The sequence below is a fragment of the Talpa occidentalis genome, unplaced genomic scaffold, assembly GCF_014898055.3.
Source record: "Talpa occidentalis isolate TD23 unplaced genomic scaffold, MPIMG_talOcc4v2.1 talOcc4.11, whole genome shotgun sequence".
Classification (NCBI taxonomy): Eukaryota; Metazoa; Chordata; class Mammalia; order Eulipotyphla; family Talpidae; genus Talpa; species Talpa occidentalis.
Genome location: NW_023601104.1, coordinates 18,386,070 through 18,408,240, shown reverse-complemented (window position 1 = coordinate 18,408,240; position 22,171 = coordinate 18,386,070). Strand labels below are relative to the sequence as shown.

The window sequence follows — 22,171 nt, the reverse complement described above, 5'->3', positions numbered from 1 at the left end:
GAAACCAGACCAAATGCCCACCAATAGGAGTTTGGTTTAATATGTTGTATTAATTGTATTATTCATAATGTGAACTTCAGTGTAGCATTCAAAAATAAAATAAAGCTCTCTGTGCACTGATATGAAAAGTTTTAATACTTAAAGTTTTAACTAGCAACAAAAAAATCCCCAAAATAAATAATATACTACCATTTTTGTTAAAAAGAACTAAGAAGGAGAAAAAGAAGAGGTTATATAGAAAAATGTAAAATACTCCATAAGTATACAAACGAAGTTTGGGAAGAGGGAAAGAAGAAAACCTTTTACATATGCTTTTTTGTTTCTTACTGTCTTTCACAAATATTAATGAATAATTTTAATATCCTACCAAGAAGCCCATGATTCTCATGTAATTCTTACATTGAGTAGCATTTGGGCAAGAAGTTATCTTATGAAAGTTACACTTGTCTAGAAACACATAGTGTGTTGGTTAGTTTGGTATTTTAAAAGTTTCAGCTGTATAACTTTTTTTTTTTTTTTAATTTTCTTTGAAGTGGAAAGGAGCAGTAGAAGACCATCTACAGAAGAAATTCATGAAGTAGATTCCAAAGCAGCTTTATTACCGGTTTGTACATTTCAGTTTAAGCAAATGCATATTTTTAAATACATATTTGAGAAGAGCTAAAAGGTGATACTTTATTTGATCTAGCTTTTAAAAAAATTTGCCTTGGAGAACTGACATCACTGAGTGGTAGCAGTTATAGAAAAGAGTTTCTTCTAGTAGTAAAGTAGGGAATTTTTAGAGAAAAACTTATGCTGAAAGAAAGGCAGGAATCCTTTTTTGGTTGACTACAAACTAATTATCTGAGTCATTTTCCCAGCTAATTGAGATAATACTTAATTTTGCAAATACTCTTTAAAAGCGGACTTTGCGACCAAGACAAATAACTTGGGGGAAAGCAAAAACATTTCTCCTTTATAGTAACATAGAGAAGTTAGTGTTCATAATTATCCTAGATTGTCAAGAAAATAACAACTTACATTCTGCTATAAGCAGATGCAGATTGTAATTTGTAAAAATCATGTTATTAAAAAATTTTTTTCAGTGGCATAGAGGGTTAGTGAACACAGCTTTACAGTAACAAATTCTCCTTTTGGAAGGATCCATTCTCAACCTACATTGCACAAATTTCCCACAAATAAAATTCCAATGAAAATGACAAATTATGTAGCAACTGGGGGTCAATTTACACAAAAACAACTTACACAATAACATAGACTTGTTGGTAACAAGATGTGTTTAAAGTGGTTAAACACAAAGATTAAAATGAAAAAAAGGAGATACTGTTAAAAGATTATAAAATTTTTTGAAAATCTGGAAATAAAAAATTACTCAAATGGTGGTTAAAGTAACAGATTAGGCACAGCTGAACAGGGAGTTACTCAGTTGGAACTGACTGTAACATAGAATTATAGTTATGTGGAAAACCTATTCAAAAATATAGACATTGAAAATGTATATAATTAATTGGTCTTGAGAGAGTAGGCAAAACTTGAAGAGATTATAAAAGGCTTAGAATTTGATGAATTAATGAAATACCTGAAGATTCAGATTCAGGCAGCATAAGTTCCAAGTTGGGGGAGGAAAAATAAATTCATACCTAGAAACATTGTTATAAAATCATAAAATAAAAATCCTGTGCACATTGTTCACAGTTTGCATAATTAAAATGTTTTCTTTATAGTTTTTCTGTTGGCAAGGGACACATTAGTTGTAGGGTGATAGAAACAAATGTGTATTTTAAAAGAAGAAAAGTATCAGAAGCAAAAGCCCTTAAAGATTTAGATTAATTATGTTATAGGAAATAACAGTCAGGAACGTCTTTATTCCACCTTAATGGAACAGCTCCTGATTTTTACTTCAATTTATTAAGTTGTATGAGACAAGGACTTAATAATTTTTAAGCCCTTCTTAAAATATGCTGTAGAAAACAAAGAGTTAAATGGTTATGCTTCATCTAGGGATTTTTCTTTTAACCTTTTTTTATGTTTGTTTTTGACTAAAGGATTGGTTACAAGATAGACCACCAAACAGAGATATGTGAGTAAGCATTTTCTCATCTTTAGCTTGTAGAGTGTAGTTATTAAATGTTGTTTTGGTTTTGCTCTTTTTAATACTACTTTTATGGTTGGTGATTATTTTAGCAGCTGTCTACTTTGAAGAAATTGGAGAACTTGTTTATTATGAGTTAATGTAGTTTATTATGAGTTAATGTGGATTTGAATTTGTAATTTTATATAGTTATATATAATTAGTCTTAGTAAATTACAACATTATTAAAATATCCTTATATTGATATAGTTTTGTTTTATTAGCTTTGTTTCCAACTTGCTCTTGAATAAATTTCAGAGACTTGCTTGACACTGGCTTTGTACTTGTTTAACTTCTCTGCCTATAATTCTATCAAAAAAAATTTGTACTTGCTTATGGAAAGGGCTTTAATGATTAGAATAGTAACACACAGTATGTGTTAGAAAGCCTGCATACAGAGAGCCATTAGAAAATTGGTAATCCACATCAGAAAGTGGGAAAAAAAGACTATCTGACAAGTAATGAGTCCCAGAAAGTAAAAATTTTCAGTAGATATTAAAAATAATAAAGAAGAATCAAAGATAATCTCTGTGTTTCCAGTCAGGGAATAAGTACTTTAAAATTCCATAGGCCGTTATGAAAAAAGGTCACCTTGTTTTTTATTTTGTTTTGTTTTGTTATTAATTTTATCCAAATTTATTTTCTTACATCATTTTTGTACAGTACTTGGATTCTCCCCTCAGGTGTAGTCCCTGTTGTTCTCCCACCACCATAGCCCCCATGAACCATTACCACAGTCCCTTGTGCTCTTCCCTCCTGTTTTGAGCCTTCTCCCACCCCATCCCTTCCTGTATACCTCAGATCTATAGTCATGTTGCAAGTTTCGTTTTTAAGAAAAAAGTCACCTTGTTTTGATACCCATGTGGTATTGGAAACATAGTAGTGTTGCTCTCTGATGTGAACTACTTTAAAAGGGAAACCAATTTGAGGGAAATTATTATATATTCTATTATTATATATTCTATGTTTTCCCCATTTCCTCTGTGCAACAGAAATAGTTATGAATATATAGAAATAAAACAGGTGCAATTGTGCAAATTCTTAGGTATCCTGTTCCTGAATGACAGGAAAGACCAGTGTATATTCATACCTGATCAGAGAATAGTGTCCTTAATAACCAGAACAAAAGACTAAATATAGAATAGGTACTTGATGCTAATTCAGTTGTCTTAACAAGATAATATTGTCTTACAGAATGCTCACCCATAGAAGGACTCAGAAAAGTAGAATTGGTTGGCACTTTTGCAATGCTAAGAAAAAAAGGAGTTTATTGGCAGCCAACAGGAATGTTGCTAGTCGAAATATTTATATTATTAATGTAAAAGTCAACTGGAAACATCGGGGTCAGTTAGAATGTAAGAATTGTTAAGAGATTGCAGAGGTTCTATACCTTATCTTAGCAAAGGCCACAGAGCTATATAATGGGAGACAAGCTTCTAACACGTTTTATTTCATTCTACTTTACTTTTCACTATCCCCGTCTCTTTAGTTTACATTAGAATTCATGGAATTAATAGAACATTCACATGGAATCGACTTTGGACAATTTTTTTGTTGTTGTTAGTTTAGTTTTGCAAAGTGATGTTTATTTCTATTCTCTCAATTTGTTGCCCATCAATTCTGTTAAAACTATCTTTGGAATCCTGAATCCTGCAAAGTTACGTCAAGGCATTGTTATCGTACTGGGACAAATCTCCACAAATAGAAACTCATGAACTGTTTTACTCTGTTAGTACTGAACCTTCAGCTTGGCAACACTGTACTAATATTTATATATAGGCATAAATTGTAGCTATAACTTGTTATATACATATGTATGTATGAATTTGGCATTGGCTTAAGGGAACTGGCAAATACTTAAAAGGGAGTTTGAATTTCAGAATTCCTTCAATATTACTGTATTAAATAATCATAATAACTTCATAAATTAAAAATTTATATGGTAGCCAAAACTAATATTGTGATATAACTTATATCTTTGTTGTTTCTTTAGACCATCTGAAGAAGGAACATTAAATGGTAAGTCCAAGTAGTAGGATTAATGTAAAAAATTGAGAATCGCATAGGATCTGTTATAGCAAATACCACATTATCCCAGGTGTATGAAACTTTAGACTTCATGTTTGAAAGGCCAACGTAGTTAAAGTTTGTTTCCTTAGCTAGTTTCTTTTTAATGTACATGAACTCACCATGTAAATGACGACCTCTCATTTCTGTCACCTCCGTCATATCTGTTAGCATGTTCCTTTTCTTAGATTCCTAGTGAATAGTGCTCCATCAGTCATCTTGGAAAACTTGAGAGGGAGTGTGTTTAACTTGCATTCACAAAGTCCTGTTGCATTCGACTCTCAAATAACTCTGAAATTTATCTTCCAACATACATCTTACTGATGGTATGTTCAGTAATTGGTTCAGATTTTCATCATTTTTTTTAAAACTTCTTATTGAAGTGTACAACAGGCATTCAACAGGTGCTCAAATAACATCATTTCAACAACATCAGCCACGACCAGGATTTTTTTTTTATGCATACAAGAACTGGGGTGTAGGCCAGAGATGCAGGGGGTGAAAGGATTCACCAGAGACAGAGTAGGGAGCAGAACAGGCAGATTAATGAAATACACTGCTGAGGGAAGCAGTGGGCAAGACAGGAGAGGTTTCCTGTGCCATGTGGGTCAGCTTCCTGGCCAGAGATTGAACTCATGCTTCAGTGGGTGGCAATAGTTTGATAGTGCTGAGATTTTTAACCCCTGCGCCACCAAAGAGGCACAGGACTGGGAATTTTTAATCAACATTAAATTATGTTGAACAAAATAACATTTACAGACCTGGTTTCACTTTGCCATTTTGTTTAAAGTTGCAATTTTCAAGTACCTGTCAATAACTTTAGGTTAGATCTTAACTATATTGGAAAGTACAGCTAAGCCTCCATTCCAGTGCATTCTCACTAATGAAACATGCCCATGTATCCTCAATCAGGTCTTAAAATATTGCCTATATCCCAGCTGTTTGTGTTTTCTTCTTGTTACAGCCCTTATGCCTAACTAACACTGTAGATTACTTTTGTCTACCCATGAGTGTATGGTTATGTATGAAATACATAAATGGAATCATAAAATATGTACTCTTTCGTTTGACTTCTTCCTCCTAACCTGTTTATGAGATTCATCAATATCGCTGTGTGTAGTGGTCGTTTGTGCATGCTCATAATCTGCAGCATTTTCTTGTGTGATGTAAATGTATTGAATTTATCCATTCTACTGTATGATGAACATTTCAGTGATTTCCAGTGTATAGCCTTTGTGAATAGTGCTGCTAAAAGCATTCATGTAGATGATGTTTGGTAAACATACATATTTATTTTAAGTTGGATATAGGCGTGGAGTGGGACTGCTAAGGCATAGCATAGACACATTCTATGTAGTTATTACCAAAAAGGTTTTTATATACCGGTTTGGACTCCCTTCAGTCTATTTTCTATTCTGCCACCAGGCCCCAGAACACAAAAGTCCAAGACCAAAAGATATTTTTATTTTGGGGGCCTTCCTGGTGGTGCAAGGGGTTAAGATGCAACCTACGAGGCTATCTGCAGCCACTGCAGCACAGGTTCAATCCCTGGCCAGGGAGGTACCCACATGGCACTACGGACCTCTCCTGTCTTGCCCGCTGCTCCCCTCAGTGGTGTGTTTCGGTCTGTCTGCCTATTCTGTTTCCCACTCTGTCTGTGGTGAATCCTCTCACCCCCTTTTCCCCACACACACACCTCTGGCCCGTACCCTGGTTCTTGTATGCGTAAATAAATAAATCTATAAAAAAAAGATTTTTCTTTTTGAGTGCGAAGTATGGAAGGGATGCAGTTTGTGAAAGGAGAGTGTGTGCGCTTTCCCTTCCAGATGTCTGAATGCATTAATCTGGCATAATAAAAAAGAATAACAGCACATGATAGACATATTTTATTAATTTTTTTCCTGTTTTGTGAGGAGAGCTTATAGGAAGGAAATTTAGAATGTTTATATGAGAATGAACAAAAAGATATGCTGCAAAGGTACATTTAAAAGTGTCTTATTTGTTTATTTGCCATTTTAGGACTTGCTTCTCCATTTAAGCCAGTTATGGATACAAATTACTATTACTCAGGTCAGTAATATTAAAAACAAAATTTAGTAATATTTTGAACTTTCAGGAAGTTTATTATTTCTCTCTCATTTTTATGCAGCTGTGGAAAGAAATAACTTGATGAGGTTATCCCAGAGCATTCCATTCACACCAGTGCCTCCAAGAGGTAAATCTACAAAGTAAAGAAATTAAAAGGGAAATTAAACTCATTATTATTATTAATATGTGATTTTTAGTTGTATTACAGACATGGGTCAGATTAAGTAAGGCATTGAGATGGACTACACGGACTAAAACTACAAGAGGACTCGCATTAAGAAGTGTTAATTTCATATAAATTCTTAGCCTGACAACTACAAAAGTCAGGTAGCATCAGAAGTATTGATTTGCTCTATTACTGGCATATTCAGAAGCAGAGGTATAGTCTTAATTTGGAAAAGTTCTTGATCCATTGCTTAGTAATAAAGGTATAGATAAATTGACAGTAGAGAATTTGCGAAACAAATAGTTTTAATCTTCTGTCAGAATGTTTGCTATTTCAAAAATGTGTACCATTGCTGAATATGCATGAAGTTAGAAATAGTAGATTCTTGATTTCTGATTATTTGTTGCTTTTAAATTTCTTTTCTAAAACTACAGTGTAGTCCATCTCAATGCCTTACTTAATCTGACCCAAATATAGCTGTCAATTTTTATACCACCTGTCATTTTTTAAAGTCATAATTTAACTTTAAATGTGTGCATTCATGTTGCAGGTGAGCCTGTGACAGTGTATCGCTTGGAAGAGAGTTCGCCCACCATACTGAATAACAGCATGTCGTCTTGGTCACAGTTAGGGCTTTGTGCCAAAATAGAGTTTTTAAGTAAAGAGGAGATGGGAGGAGGTTTACGAAGAGCTGTCAAAGTACAGTGTACCTGGTCAGAACACGATATCCTCAAATCAGGCCATCTTTATATTATCAAATCTTTCCTTCCTGAGGTGGTTAACACATGGTCAAGTATTTATAAAGAAGATACAGTTCTGCATCTCTGTCTCAGAGTAAGTGCTAATGAACACATACAGTGGAACATAATTTGAGCTTCTTGTTTTCACACCTGAAGTATGATAAACCAAATAAAAGCTTGGTTTCAAATGTTGAAAAGGGTTTGTTTTTTCTTTTCTGTAGGAAATTCAACAGCAGAGAGCAGCACAAAAGCTCACATTTGCCTTCAACCAAATGAAACCCAAATCCATACCATATTCTCCAAGGTATATGTTTAAATTTTTCTGGGGTCTTAGTTGTGTGGATAACATTCTCTCTTGACTTCATTATTGGTACTGAGTATTTAATTATTTGCCATTTTAAAGATCAATTTGAATTTTACTAACAAACTACTAGTAATAACTATTATTATTTTTTCATAAGGTTCCTTGAAGTTTTCCTGCTGTATTGCCATTCAGCTGGTCAGTGGTTTGCTGTGGAAGAATGTATGACTGGAGAATTTAGAAAATACAACAATAATAATGGTGATGAGATTATTCCAACTAATACACTGGAAGAGATCATGCTAGCCTTTAGTCACTGGACTTATGAATATACAAGAGGGGAGTTACTGGTACTTGATTTACAAGGTAAATTTATTGAAGCATTTCTAAAGTAAAAATGTTCTGTAAATTCTCACATTTTTGTGTGTTATGATATACAGAAATTACTAATTTATAGGCAGGTAAAATCTTAGACAGTAAAAACTATAAAAAGCAAGTCAATAACATATAGCCATTAAGACCGTGAATAGTGGGAATTGGTTATCTTCATTGTTACTTAGGTAATATGGATAGGCAGAAACATGGGGAAATCTCATTCTACTCTAAGATACAGCCTTAGTCTTTTAGAAGTATAACGATAGTTTCTTTAAAACAGTAACATTTAGGTCCTCCCCAGTGGCGCAGCGGTTGAGCGCTGGGTTGCGAAGCTGCCCGCGTGCAGCCTCTGCAGCGCCAGTTCAATCCCCGGCTGCTCCCCGGCCACTGGAGGAGGGTCCCACGTGGCGCGCAGACCTCTCCTGCCGCCCGCTGCTCCCCTCAGCAGTGTACTTTGGTCCTTCTGCCTGCTCTGCTCCCCACTCTGGCTCTGGTGAATTCTCTCACCCTCCCATGCTTCTGGCTGTACCCAGTGCTTGCTTGCATGCATGCATAAACAAACAAACAAACAAACAAACAAATCTTTAAAAAAATAAATAAAAAAAACCAGTAACATTTATCTCTCTTGTTCCTGTTGCTTATGTTACCTCTTACTGTGAACTAAAGTACCTAAAAATTTAGTGGATTAAAATAGCCATTTTCCTTAGTTCAGAAATTTCAATGGAGCATAGTGGAAATGGGTTTTCCTACAGTGCTTCCTCTTGGAGCACTCAAATGACTGCAGATGAGCTAGCAGAGTTTGACTGTAGCCAAATATTGAAGTCTCTGTTCACTGTAAGCTGGATTCCACAGTTCTGTACCAAGTATCCTCTTTGCATGACTAGAAACTTGGACTTGGAGTTTCACATTAGACTAATTACATGGCAGAACATCCTCCAGAGAAAAAGTAGAAACTCCTAGGCGTAGGCCTACAACTGGCCCAGATCCCTTACTCTGCATTTTACTGGTCAAGTCCAAGTGATAAGGATAGCCCAGATTCAAGAACTGGGGAATAGATTTCAGCATTTGAAGAGTAACATATATACTAGAAAGGAAAACTGGCTGTCATCTCTATAGACGGACCCTTCATATGTAAAGAAAAAGAAAGAAATTGGGCCTCCCAGTGGCACAGCGGTTGAGCGCCGGGTTGCGAAGCTGCCCACTGCCTCTGCAGCACCGGTTCAATCCCCGGCTGCTCCCCGGCCACTGGAGGAGGGTTGCCACATGGCGTGCAGACCTCTCCTGCCGCCCGCTGCTCCCCTCAGCAGTGTACTTTGGTCCTTCTGCCTGTTCTGCTTCCTGCTCTGACTCTGGTGAATTCTCTCACCCTCCCGTGCCTCCAACTGTACCCAGTGCTTGTATGTATGTATGTATGTATGAATAAATAAATAAATAAATAATTTTTAAAAAATTAAAAAGAAAAAGAAAAAGAAAGAAATTGTGGTTGGAAGAGTACAGATTTGCTTATAGTAATAATTTATGCAGACTCACAGCAAGGCCAAAGGAAAGAAAATTGAGCAATTTACCAGTTCTGAATGGATAATACTTTCACTATTAATAGCCTTAATTTCAAATGTCAACACAGACCAGATTTCAGAATTATGTAAGAATTGTTTAGAATACTTATGACTTGAAGACTTCTTTTACTATATAAATACAAACATAAAAGATCTGTTGAAAAGCAGAAATTTGTATTTTTGTGTTTTTAAAATTTGTATTTTTTCATATAAATTAAATGGTATAAGTATATCCAAAATTGTGATGTTTATTATTGGACAGGCCAACCCAATTTAGTAAAAAGGATCTTAGTTAAGATATATTCTTAAATAAGTATCATTTAGTTATCTTCAAACATGCATAGGAGCTGAGGCCAAACAGATTTTGTTTAAACTGTTTTAATTTAAAAGATGAAAGTTCTTTTCTTTTTTTTTTTTAAGATTTATTTATTTATGCATACACGAACTGGGGTGTCGACCAGAGGTGTGGGGGGTGAGAGGACTCACCAAAGACAGAGTAGGAACAGAACAGGTAGACTAAATGAAATGAAGCAACGAGTCAGACAGGAGAGGTCTGCTGTGCCATGTGGGTCACCTCCCTGACAGGGGATTGACCTCATGCTGCAGTGCCTGCAGATTGCTTCATAGTGCTGAGACTTAATCCCTTGTGCTGAGACTTAATCCCTTGTGCCACTAGGGAGGCCCAGATGGCAGTTATTTTCAATGAGCAGAGCAATTATGATGCTCTCTGCATAATACGTTCATGGAGCCCTTTTGTCATAGAAATACTTTAGACATTTACTAGGAACAAATTAAACAATATAGAAAACATAATAAACAAAGTGGCGTTGCCTTTCTTTCTCTACCTCTGATGATAGAGACACAAATGGAGACTCTGTGTGTGTGTGTGTGTGTGTGTTTATGTTTTTTCACTTTCTACTTAAGAGTATATTAGGTGATGTGTCTGTAAAGCACATATTAGGTGATGTGTCTGTAAAGCAGTGATAGTGAGAGAAAGATAAACAGCTGGGACTACATCAAATAAAGAGCTTCTGCACAGCAAAAGAGACAATAACAAAAACAAAGAGAAACCCCACCAACTGGAGAACATTTTTGCCCCAACACTAATGATAAAGGACTGATCACAAAAATCTGCAAAGAGCTGATGAGACTCAGCAACAACAAAGAAAATAATCCTGTCAAAAAATGGGCAGAAGAGCTAAAAAGAAACTTCTCTGAAGAGGAAATGCAAATGGCCAACAGACATATGAAAAAATGTTCAACATCACTTGTAATCAGGGAAATGCAAATCAAAACTACCATGAGATACCATCTCACACCAGTGAGAATGGCACATATTAAAAAAACTAGCAACAACAAATGTTGGCGGATGTGGAGAAAAAGGAACTCTTGTGCACTGTTGGTGGGAGTGCAAACTGGTCCAACCATTATGGAGAGCTGTGTGGAGATTTCTGGACCTACTAAACATAGAGCTTCCATATGATCCAGCAATTCCACTCCTAGGTATTTACCCAAAGGACACAGAAACATCAATTCCAAAGAGCACCTGCACTCCTATGTTTATAGCAGCACTGTTTACAATAGCTAAGCTTTGGAAACAACCCAAATGCCCAAAAATAGATGACTGGATCAAGAAGATGTGGTACATATATACCATGGAATATTACTCAGCATTCAAAAAAGATAAACACATGCAATTTGCAGCAACATGGATGGCACTGGAAGGGATCATGCTCAGCGAAATAAGCCAAAAAGAAAAAGAAAATACCGGATGGTCTCACTCATAGCAGGAATCTAGAAACTTAAATAAGGGACCAGGAAAATGAATATAAGAAAGTGAAAATCAAAATCAACAAAAAAAACTATGAACCAGAGACACTTTTTGGGGGTGGGGGGCGGGAGGGAAGGATTGGGGTCAGAATGGGGCGTTTGCAATTGTATGGGGGAATATAAAAATAAAATTTAATAAAAAAAAAAAAAAAAAAAAAAAAGAGTATATTAGGGACATCTTCTGGCTCATTACTGATAAATCTGAGTTACTCCTTTTAATAGATAAATTATAGTCTGTAGTAAGGGGAGATTTAGCTTGATTTACATTCTCTATTGATGCAGTCACCTTATTTTTTAGGCTTTTGGTTTTTTTTTTTGCTACAACCTGTGATATACAGTGATGCAATAGATATAGTGATGTACTGTTACTTCTCCTTCCATAAGATAGTTTCCTAAGTTGCCTTATAAGAAGAGAGTTATATAGTTTCAATATTACTGCCAAGTTACTTTTCCTAAATAAAGGAACTCATACCCAGAACTGTATGCAAGTGCCTGTTTCTCCATAATCTCTCCAGTACTGAATGTTCTTAATCTTTACCATACTGATGAGAAGAAAGTAGGATCATGTTTTAATTCTGGTTTCCCTATTGTGAAAATGTAACCACTTTATTAGATTTCATTCTAATGGAGTAAATATTTATGATCATTCAGGTGTCAGTATGTATTCTTTATGTGAATAAATATATAAGAGAGACTAGAAAGATTTAACCCTACTTATCACAGGACTGGAAGTGAAGGAACATGTTCCTACTCTTACTCTTTATGGAATCCAAATGTTTGCAGTAAAATATTCCTTTGTTAGTGCATGATTTTTTTTTTTAATCCAAAACACTTTTTAAAATAGATGAATTACTCCATTATGTATCTAATTAAGGTAAAACAAGGGCAGATTATGTAGATCTTTTACTTGAGATAATGTGCTTGCAACATTAGCCTTGTTTTATTAGAAACTGGTATAATCAGGATCTCACATGCCTACCTACCAACTCTGACACTTGAACTATCATTCACATCACAGGTTCCATGGTGCAAAGTTGATGTTATTAGTCAAGTTAGGAAATAACAAGAGAGAGAATACTATACTCTTGAATAATATTGTAATGGTTGATGGTGCTATGAAGTCTTTTTTTAGATTTTTATTATGCAAATGTCAGTGTATTAATTATATAAATATTTCTTTATATGTAAAGGCGTGGGTGAAAATTTGACTGACCCATCTGTGATAAAAGCAGAAGAGAAGAGGTAATAAGTTTAATAATTAGATTTGTCATTTTTATAATCTCAAATTCCACATTTCCATTCACATAAACTATCTTTTTTTTTTTTTAACTACCAATTTCACAGGTCCTGTGATATGGTTTTTGGCCCAGCAAATCTAGGAGAAGATGCAATAAAAAACTTTAGAGCAAAACATCATTGTAATTCTTGTTGTCGAAAACTTAAACTTCCAGGTAAACATTTTCTTAATCAGTATAACACATAAAGTTTTAACAAAGTTGGTTACTACATTATCTCCGAAGTCCAGAGGCACACAAAAGCATATCTTTATATGTAAATGGGTCTCTGTCTTTACTTATAAAGCACAAGTTCATTCATTTAATACATATTTATTGTGTCTGCTAGATGCCAGGAATCATACTAAATGTTTGACAGTAGAATAATAAACTAAACAGATATAGTCCCTGCTCTCAGTGGAGCTTAGTCATATTTTGAATACTGACAAGATTAATGAGGAGTTATGGGACTGTCATAAATGCCAAGCAACATATAGCTGTTTGATATAAGATGAAAATGTAAGGCTATATGCATGTTCTGTGGTTAGTTTACATTATAAATTTTATATTACTACATTGTTTTCCATTTCTGCAAACACTGTCATGTTTATAATTTCCAAAGTGACTCCATCTTATTCCATACCTACAATTGCAGTCTACATTCTGATAGTACCAAATATATCTGAAGACGTAAATTCTCAGCTCCTATTTCCATATTCACTTGCCCACATTTCTATTTGTATACCATAAAGCATCTTTTAGTAATATGCCCTTTCCAGAAATTTTGACTGCCATCTCCCACCCCTACCTACAAAACCCTGCTCACCCCTTTCATTTTGTTTACACCATTGTTTGACCTCAAAACCTGAAAGCTAGCCAATTGCTCTCTTCTCTTGCCTCTCCGAGCCAATCTATTGAATTCTATCTACTCTAATATGAAATCTCCTTAGAATTCATCTATTTCTATCTTCACTGCCGCCACCTTGTTTTTTGGATTCTTCCCACTTGCCCCCACTAACAAGATTTCACATGATAATCAGAATATTCATTTAAAACAAATGAGATTGTTTCTTCCTAAAGACTGCTCATTACTTTCCTGTGGATTTTCATTGTAACCTGTCCTCCTTACCAGAACTTGTGTCCCATAAGTCAGGAGTCAACAAACTTTTCTGTAAAATGCAAGGTACAAAGTGTTTTATACTTTGTGAGCCATATGGGTCACAACTACCCTTTGTAGCTCAGAAATAGCCATAAATAGTCTAAACAAATGAGTGAGACTGCATCCCGATAAAACAGGCAGCACTGTTGTCACAGTATTACAAAATAGTCAGCAAGCCAGATTTGGCTCATAGGAAGTAGTTTGAGGACCCTTGGCCATTAATTGCTATTCCACTACATTTGCTAGTCTTCCCCTCTTTCATTATAGGCAAACCACACTGTCTTCCTGCCTCTTAAAACACACATTCTCATTTCCTTCTCACAGTCTTTGCAGTTTACCTCCCCTCTGCCTAAAACACCCTCCCTAAGCTTCTGTGTGTCATTTCTCAATCAATATTCAGATTTTGACTCAGCTGTAAACTCCTGTGGCTTCTTGTCCTGCCCTGCCTAAAAGAATCACTGTATACCATCTCCCATCTCCTGTATGCCATCTCCCATATCACATATACCATCTCCCATCTGATTAGCACACTTTTCTTTGAAGCACTTGTTACTACATGTAATTTTGTCATTTTCCTGTTTTTCCTTCACCTACAAGAATATAAGCTCCATGAGAGCAGAAAACTTGTTTGCCTTGTTTATTGCTATGTTCCCATACTTACATGAGTTACTGACTCATGGTCATAGCATACTTATTTGGTGAGTGAATGAATTTAATTTTTATGTATATACATTTTGTAGCTACTGAATTTGTAATAAATTTATAACAAAAAAATAAATGTGACCAAAAATGATTTAGAAAATGTTCTTGAGTCTCTGTTTCTAAGAAATTCTAATTTTTTTTTTTTTAACTTCTTTTGTTGGGGATTGTGAACATAGATCTGAAGAGGAATGACTATACACCTGATAAGATGATATTTCCCCAGGATGAGCCTTCAGAATTGACTCTTCAGTCTGGAAGTTCCACCAAAGAATCAGAATCCACTAATTCTATACGTCTAATGTTGTAATGTTACTGAGTCATTGGTTTTGCCTACACCTCACCAAAATGTTAGTGTCACTTTTCCTTCAGGAGGAAGAGTTTGGTAATATGGAAAGTGTGTGCAGTTTGAATATGATGAATCTAGTGCGGTTTAAAGGTCAGTATTCTACTGACCTGGTTAAGCTAATCAGTCAGGAACCCCCTGTAGGATACAGCTGGTAACTGTAAAATTCTTAAGGTAAAGAAAATTAGTATTTATAATTTCTTAAAGGGCTCTTTTTGCAGAGGATTTCATTTGACTTTGTTCAGATGGGGGGGTGATGCCCTTTCTCTTTCGGTGCAATACATTAACCAAAGTTAGGTGTCTGTGCAGATTTTATTGGCAGCTGGTTTACTGCCATTCAGCTAGCAAAATGAAGAAATCACCCAGCCATTTGGTTAATTGGCAGTCAGACGTCTTCCTCGAGTGTTTGAGTGTTCAGTGATGATGTCACTAGTTTCCAGCTAAATTCTTGCTGGCCACAGGAAAGATGACTTGTTATAGTTGTAGGTTCACAGGGATACAAGAAGCCTAAGCTGAAAACCATTTTCTAAGAGGAACTTTATTAATCAGGATTAGGCTCCATATTTAGAGGTAGAGCCAGTTTTTTGTTAAATAGAGCCCAAATTGTGCAATGGTATTCAGTTTTTAAAAAAAACAATTGCTTTATCAAGTCATTGTTAAATGAAAGACATGGTAGACTGGTATGACCTAAATCTATCAAAGGAGAAACTTAATTCATTGTTCAAGAGACATTACCTTATGGGAAAACTTAAAGTGATTTTTTTTTTTTTTTAATCTGTATCTGCAGAGTCAACCTGGAAGTTACATACTTTTCCAAAGATTTTATTGACAAGTATATCAAATCAGAATGTAAACATGAACTTTTGAATATATATTTAAAATTGTGTAGGAACAACTGAACATGAATTTTTTGTGGTACTTATTTAATTGAGTTGGATTATTATGTGATGTCGGGAGATTGCAATGCAACTTTATGCTAATAAAATGTAATTTAACTGCCCCTGATATTGTTGAATACTCAACAGCAAGAAAAGGTTTTCCCCTGATTAAAGTTTCATGCTTTGATTTTTTTTCTTTTTGTTTTCTAGGTACTAATTTTAATTTTTATTTGGGAGGGAGCAGTGTAAAGCTTATTTGTATTCAGTAGTGTATCTCATAGATACAGAAAAGACAAGAGATAAGCTGTTTAAATAGTGTTTAATATTGATGGGGGGGAAGAAAAAGTGTATTAAAGATACTATATACATTTTGTATATCATCAAATCTCTAAAAAGAAATTAAATAAATTTATTCTTGTTTACAAATATTTAGTGAGTTTAATCATTCCAAGAAATTATCTGATATTTACAGAGCATCAGTTTGTCGTCAGGTATTTTTTCTTAATGAACCATTTGCAAACCTGTGCTTTTTGATTTTTATATCCTGTACAATGTGTAGAGTGATCCTGGTTTCCTACTGCATCTTTTTTAAAAATCTGTTTCTTCTTATGACCAAAAATGGAAATGTGGGTTATCTGTTGATGTTTAGTTTTAACTTGGTTATTTTCACCATAGCAATACTACAAACATTTAACCCTTAATATAAGCCAGGCATTAATTACTCTTAAGTACTTTATGTTAACCCCTTCAATTCTTATAACAATGTAATGAAATAGGTATTATTTTTTTCTTTAAGATGTATTTATTTTTTTATGCATAGAAGAACTGAGGGGTAGGCCAGAGGTGCAGGGGTTAAGAGGATTCTCCAGAAACAGGGTCTGGAGCAGCACAGGCAGATCTACTGAAATACACGGCTGAGGGGCACAACGGGGGCGAGACAGGAGAGGTCTGTTGCACCAGGGTTAGCTCCCTGGCCCAGGATTGAACTCGGGCCGTGTAGGCCATTGTGATAATGCTAAGACAACCCCTAGGCGACCAGGGAGTCCCCTGAAATATGTATTATTTTATCCCATTTTGTAGATAGAAAGGTATTAGGTAAAGTACCTTACTGAAATTCATATATATATGTTATTATTTTTACATATACATGTTATATACATGTTATATAGTAAAAATACATGTAAATATTATATATTATATGTATGCATATATAAAAATTACTAATTTTACAATTAGTAGCAGACTAGAATTAAGCTGGCTGGCATTCATCTCTGCTCATAAGCTGGTGATGCATGTTGATCAGAATGGGGCCTGTGTTAAAGACTTCAAAAAGTACAGAAAATATGAAAATTTCCCACCCTTAGGTTGAACTAGGTTACTTTCATAGTTGTTTTTGCCCTTCTAGAATACTCTTCACAGAAAGCAAGACCCTTAGGATTTTACCTTACATGGTAAATGGTTTGTGTTAAGTTTCATTGTTAAAAAATATGAATTTTCATGCCTCCCCGGTGGCACAGCAGGTTGAGCGCAGCATTCTGAAGCTGTCCACAGCCTCTGCAGCACGGGTTCGATTCCCAGCTGGCCAGGGAGAGTCCCAAATGGCGAGGCAGACCTCTCCTATCTCTCCTGCTGCTCCCCTCAGCAGTGTACTTCATTCAATCTGCCTGCTCTGCTCCCTGCTCTGTCTCTGGTGAATTGTCTTACCCTCCCGCCTCTGGCCTGTACCCCAGCTCTTGTATAAAAAAATAAATCTTTAAAAAAAAAATAAGAATTTAGTCCTAATTTTTTTCACAATACCAAGCTTCCTCTTGAAGAAGATAGATCATAGTGATAGTCTTGTGTTTTAAGTAGATTGAGCAAGAGTACCCAATAAATAGCTATTTATGACTTAGAAAAGAGATCAAGCAGTTATTTACAGAAAATGATACATCTAGGGGCAAGGATTTTTGTGTTCTCCTGATTTACCATATCTGTTTTGATGGTTTCCCAGCTATGTCGCACACACATCTATATTTGATGAACCCATATGCTCACATCTATCATAACTAGGACTTGGCTAATGTCAACCACTGTGTCCCTCTCAAAACCAGACTGTATTACCCATTAGGAACTGTCTTACTTATTTTTTTATTTACCTTAGTGCCTGCTGGACTTCAGAGCATGGAATATAGATGCTCAATAATTACATGTTAAAGAAGTACCATAGAATATTCCAATATTATATGATCAGTGAGCTTTTTCTTAGAAAAAATCCCAAGCTATAATTCTGATCTCCAGAATATGTTTTCCCTCTTTTAGGCTCCTTGAAAACTGCTCAAAGCAGAGTTTCTTCCTGGAGTCCATGAATCTGCCTTAGTGGGCATGGGTGAGGGGGAGAGGACGTGGTTATTCTTCAGAAAACCTACACGCTCACAGTAAGTGGCACCAATCAGGGTACTTTTCACTCATGCTCTGTCTGCCTCACCCAACATTTAGCCTTATACTTTGTTTTCCCCTGGAAATTCTTGGCACTCGTAATAAGAAATTTTTCTTCTATTTTAAGTATGAATATCTTAGTATGTGTTTTTAAAATACAAGAACTATATCACACCCAAATTTTTTCTTACAATATGCTTGAATTAGGACTCAAGAATTATATATTACATTTGCTTAATTTGCCTTAAAAGTGTCTTTCATTATATAATTTTCTCCCAGGAGATATCTATCTGGTTATCTTTGATGGTCATCACCAGATCTGTTAGGACAATAGTTTTCAAGGTTGACCACAGATCTTTGAGGATCGCTAAGACATTGTCCAGGAGCACTCAAGGTCAAAATTACTTAAAATTCTAAGATAACTTGCCTTTTTCATTATAGTGAGAGTTTTGATGGGTAAAACTACTGGTACCTTAGCATGAATTAAGGTAGTAACAACAAACTATAGTCGTTCTTCTCCCTCATACCCCAAATTTTCTTAAGTCCATTTCATTTGAAATATCTTTGATAAAAAGGTTAATATTTAATCTTAACCTGTTAACACATTTTCAATTTCCTGTGAAAGAAAATATGCACAAGACCTTTTGCTAAATCATGATATGGTATTTAAGGAAAAGCACTTACTGTAACTATGAATTTCAAACGGAACTAGTCAATTCTTTTCGTTCTAGTTGAAAGAATTTTGAGTGGTAAACCAGGGTTATTCAGACGTTAGTACTTGATAGTATAAGGCTTGTAATGAGGCAGTAATTGTGAATGCTAAAATTTGAGCTTTCAAGAGAAAATTGGAGTTTTGGAAAACTTGCCTCTTAACAGCAATAGCATGACAGCTTTCCAGTACTTTTTTTTTTTAAAGATTGATTTATTTATTTTTATACAAGAGCTGGGGTACAGGCCAGGGGATTGCGGGGAGCAGAACAGGCAGACTGACTGAAATACACCACTGAGGGGAGCAACGGATAGATATGACAGGAGAGGTCTGCCACACATGTGGGAATCTTCCTGGCCGGCCAGGAATTGAACCCACACTGCAGAGGCTGCGGACAGCTTCACAGTGCTGCACTCAACCCGCTATGCCACTGGGGAGGCCTGGCTTCCCAGTACTTTTTCATAAATCAATATTGATTTAATAATGGTTATTTTTGATTGCCTTTAACAAAATATCATCCTTTGGAAGACATATGTCTTCCAAGTTGGTCGTTCTGTTCCCCACTCTGTCTCTGGTGAATCCTCTCACCCCCTACACCTCTGGCCTATACCCCGTTTCTTATAAGCATAATAAAATCTTAAAATTCACAAGCCGCCCGTGGCCTCTGCGGCGCCGGTTCGATCCCCGGCTGCTCCCCGGCCACCGGCGGAGGATCCCACATGGCGCGCAGACCTCTCCTGCCGCCCGCTGCTCCCCTCAGCAGTGTACTTCGGTCCTTCTGCCTGCTCTGCTCCCCGTTTTGGCTCTGGTGAATTCTCTCACCCTCCCGCGCTTCTGACTGTACCCAGTGCATGTATAAACAAAACAAACAAACAAACAAAATAAATAAATAAAACATGCCTCTATAAAAAAAAAAATAAAAAGATTTAAAAAAAAAAAATTCACAAGCCAATAATAACCCAATTTAAAACTGGGCAAAAAAAGTGGGAGACAAAATAACAAACTGGGCAAATAGTCTGAATAGACATTTTCCACATGCCTTTAGCAAACATACTCAATGGTGAATTATTCAGTATTCCCTCCGAGTTCAGGATTGAGCTAAAGTTACCTACTAGCCCCACTTTTATTCAACATTTTACTGGATGTGCTAGCTAGTTCAGAAAGTAAAATGCATAAGGATTAGAAGGGGAAAAAATAAGACTGGTTTTTTGCAAGTGAATGTAGAAAATCCAAAGAACCCATTAAAAATTAGACAAGTTTTGGGCCTCCCCAGTGGCACAGCGGTTGAGCGCTGGGCAGCTTCCTCTGCAGCGCCGGTTCAATCCTCGGCTGCTCCCCGGCCACCGGAGGAAGGTCCCACATGGCGCGCAGACCTCTCCTGCCGCCCGCTGCTCCCCTCAGCAGTGTACTTCGGTCCTTCTGCCTGCTCTGCTCCCCGCTCTGGCTCTGGTGAATTCTCTCACCCTCCTGCGCTTCTGACTGTACCCAGTGCTTGTATAAATAAATAAATAAAATAAAATAAATAAATCTTTAAAAAAAAATTAGACAAGTTTAGAAAAGTTCCTGGATACAAGATCAACAAATGAATATGAATTATATTTTTTTCCAAAGATTGATTTATTTATGCATACAAGAGCTGGGGTACGGGCCAGAGGTGTGGGGGGTGAGAGGATTCACCAGAGACAGAGTGGGGAACAGAACAGGCAGATTCACCGAAGTGCACTGCTGAGGGGAGCAACGGGTGCAACAGGAGAGGTCTGCTGTGACATGTGGGTAGCTCCCTGGCCGGCTGGGAATCGAACTCGTGCTGTAGTGGCTGCAGATAGCTTCATAGGTTGCGTCTTAACCCCTTGCTCCACCAGGGAGGCCCAGAATTATATTCTTACCTACCAATATCAAACATATCATGTTAACAAGATTCCTTTGATTATAAGAAACCGAAGGATTTGGGCAGGCTTCACTGACAAATTAGTGGGATGATAGGATTCAAGTCCTGCAGAACCACACAAAGGTGACTTCAAGAAGCACCTCTTTAGGGCCTCCCTGGTAGCGCAGCAGTTGAGTGCAGCACTGTGAAGCTGTCCACAGCCTCTGCAGCACAGGTTCGATTCCCAGCTGGCCAGGGAGATTCCCACATGGCTCAGCAGACCTTTCCTGTCTGGCCCACTGCACCCCTCAGCAGTGTATTTCAGTCCTTCTGCCTGTTCTGCTCCCTGCTCTGTCTCTGGTGAATTCTCTCACACTCCTGCGCCTCTGGCCTGTACCCCAATGCTTGTATAAATAAATAAATCTTAAAAAAAAAAAAAAGAAGCATCTCTTTAATGTAGAGTAACCAAATAAGGGATCAGGAAAAAAAATAACTATAATAAAAATCAAAACCAGTGCTCGCTTCGGCAGCACATATACTAAAATTGGAACGATACAGAGAAGATTAGCATGGCCCCTGCGCAAGGATGACACGCAAATTCGTGAAGCGTTCCATATTTTTAGTAGATGACTGGATCAAGAAGATGTGGTACATATATACCATGGAATATTACTCAGCATTCAAAAAGATAAACACATGCAATTTGCAGCAACATGGATGGCGCTGGAAGGATCATGCTCAGCGAAAATAAGCCAAAAAGAAAAAGAAAAATACCGGATGGTCTCACTCATAGCAGGAATCTAGAAAACTTAAATAAGGGACCAGGAAAATGAATATAAGAAAGTGAAAATCAAAATCAACAAAAAACTATGAACCAGAGACACTTTTTGGGGGTGGGGGCGGGAGGGAAGGATTGGGGTCAGAATGGGGCGTTTGCAATTGTATGGGGGAATATAAAAATAAATTTAATATTAAAAAAAAAAAAAAAAAATCAAAACCAACAGGCAACCACAAACCAGAGACATTCTGTAGGGGAGGAGGAGGGGAAAGAATCAGGACAGGGAGGGAAGAGCACAAGGGACTATGGTGATGGTGCACGGGGGAATTGGTGGTGGGAATTTCATGGGAAATCATACATTGCACAAAAATGAAGGATGATGTTATATATATATATGTGTGTGTGTGTGTATATATACATATAAAATTAAAAACAAAAGAAGCACCTCTTTGATTAGATAACAAACATCAAATATCTGCAAAATTTGGTCGTTCTAGTGCCAGGTTCCCTTTTCCAGGTGTCAAAGAATGATTGTTCTTAAAACTTATGTAGCCTGGGAAGGTATGTGTATGTTTTTTAATCATTTGTACTTAATTGGGAAACATACTATAACATATTCCAACATCTGCTTTTTTTTTTAACCTGCCAGTATATCTCAAAGAGAAATTGATATTACAAATAAACCTATTAAATTCTTGTGTTTAACTTTTTACTTTGAGATAATTGTGATCTTACAGTATTGTTGCAAGAATGATACAATGAATTCCAAGTATACCTTCACCCAGTCTCCAA

At 36.3% G+C, this 22,171-nt stretch overlaps 1 protein-coding gene and 1 non-coding gene across 2 annotated transcripts in view; both read left to right on the top strand.

The window, feature by feature from the left end:
• The window catches only part of TRPM7 (transient receptor potential cation channel subfamily M member 7), an 87,137-nt gene extending 70,921 nt beyond the window's left edge, over positions 1–16,216 (top strand). The window contains exons 30-40 of the mRNA XM_037502473.2: positions 534–604; positions 2,046–2,080; positions 4,125–4,150; positions 6,218–6,268; positions 6,348–6,413; positions 7,003–7,286; positions 7,414–7,496; positions 7,654–7,859; positions 12,445–12,496; positions 12,599–12,705; positions 14,566–16,216. Coding sequence (XP_037358370.1) covers positions 534–604; positions 2,046–2,080; positions 4,125–4,150; positions 6,218–6,268; positions 6,348–6,413; positions 7,003–7,286; positions 7,414–7,496; positions 7,654–7,859; positions 12,445–12,496; positions 12,599–12,705; positions 14,566–14,696 — 1,112 coding nt within the window. The 3' untranslated portion in view covers positions 14,697–16,216. The remainder of the gene's footprint in view (positions 1–533; positions 605–2,045; positions 2,081–4,124; positions 4,151–6,217; positions 6,269–6,347; positions 6,414–7,002; positions 7,287–7,413; positions 7,497–7,653; positions 7,860–12,444; positions 12,497–12,598; positions 12,706–14,565) is intronic.
• Positions 16,217–21,115: 4,899 nt separating this feature from the next.
• On the top strand, positions 21,116–21,222 carry LOC119239705 (U6 spliceosomal RNA). The gene has a single exon (XR_005123971.1). It is a non-coding gene; the product is annotated as a U6 spliceosomal RNA (small nuclear RNA).
• The last annotated feature ends 949 nt before the right edge of the window (positions 21,223–22,171 follow it).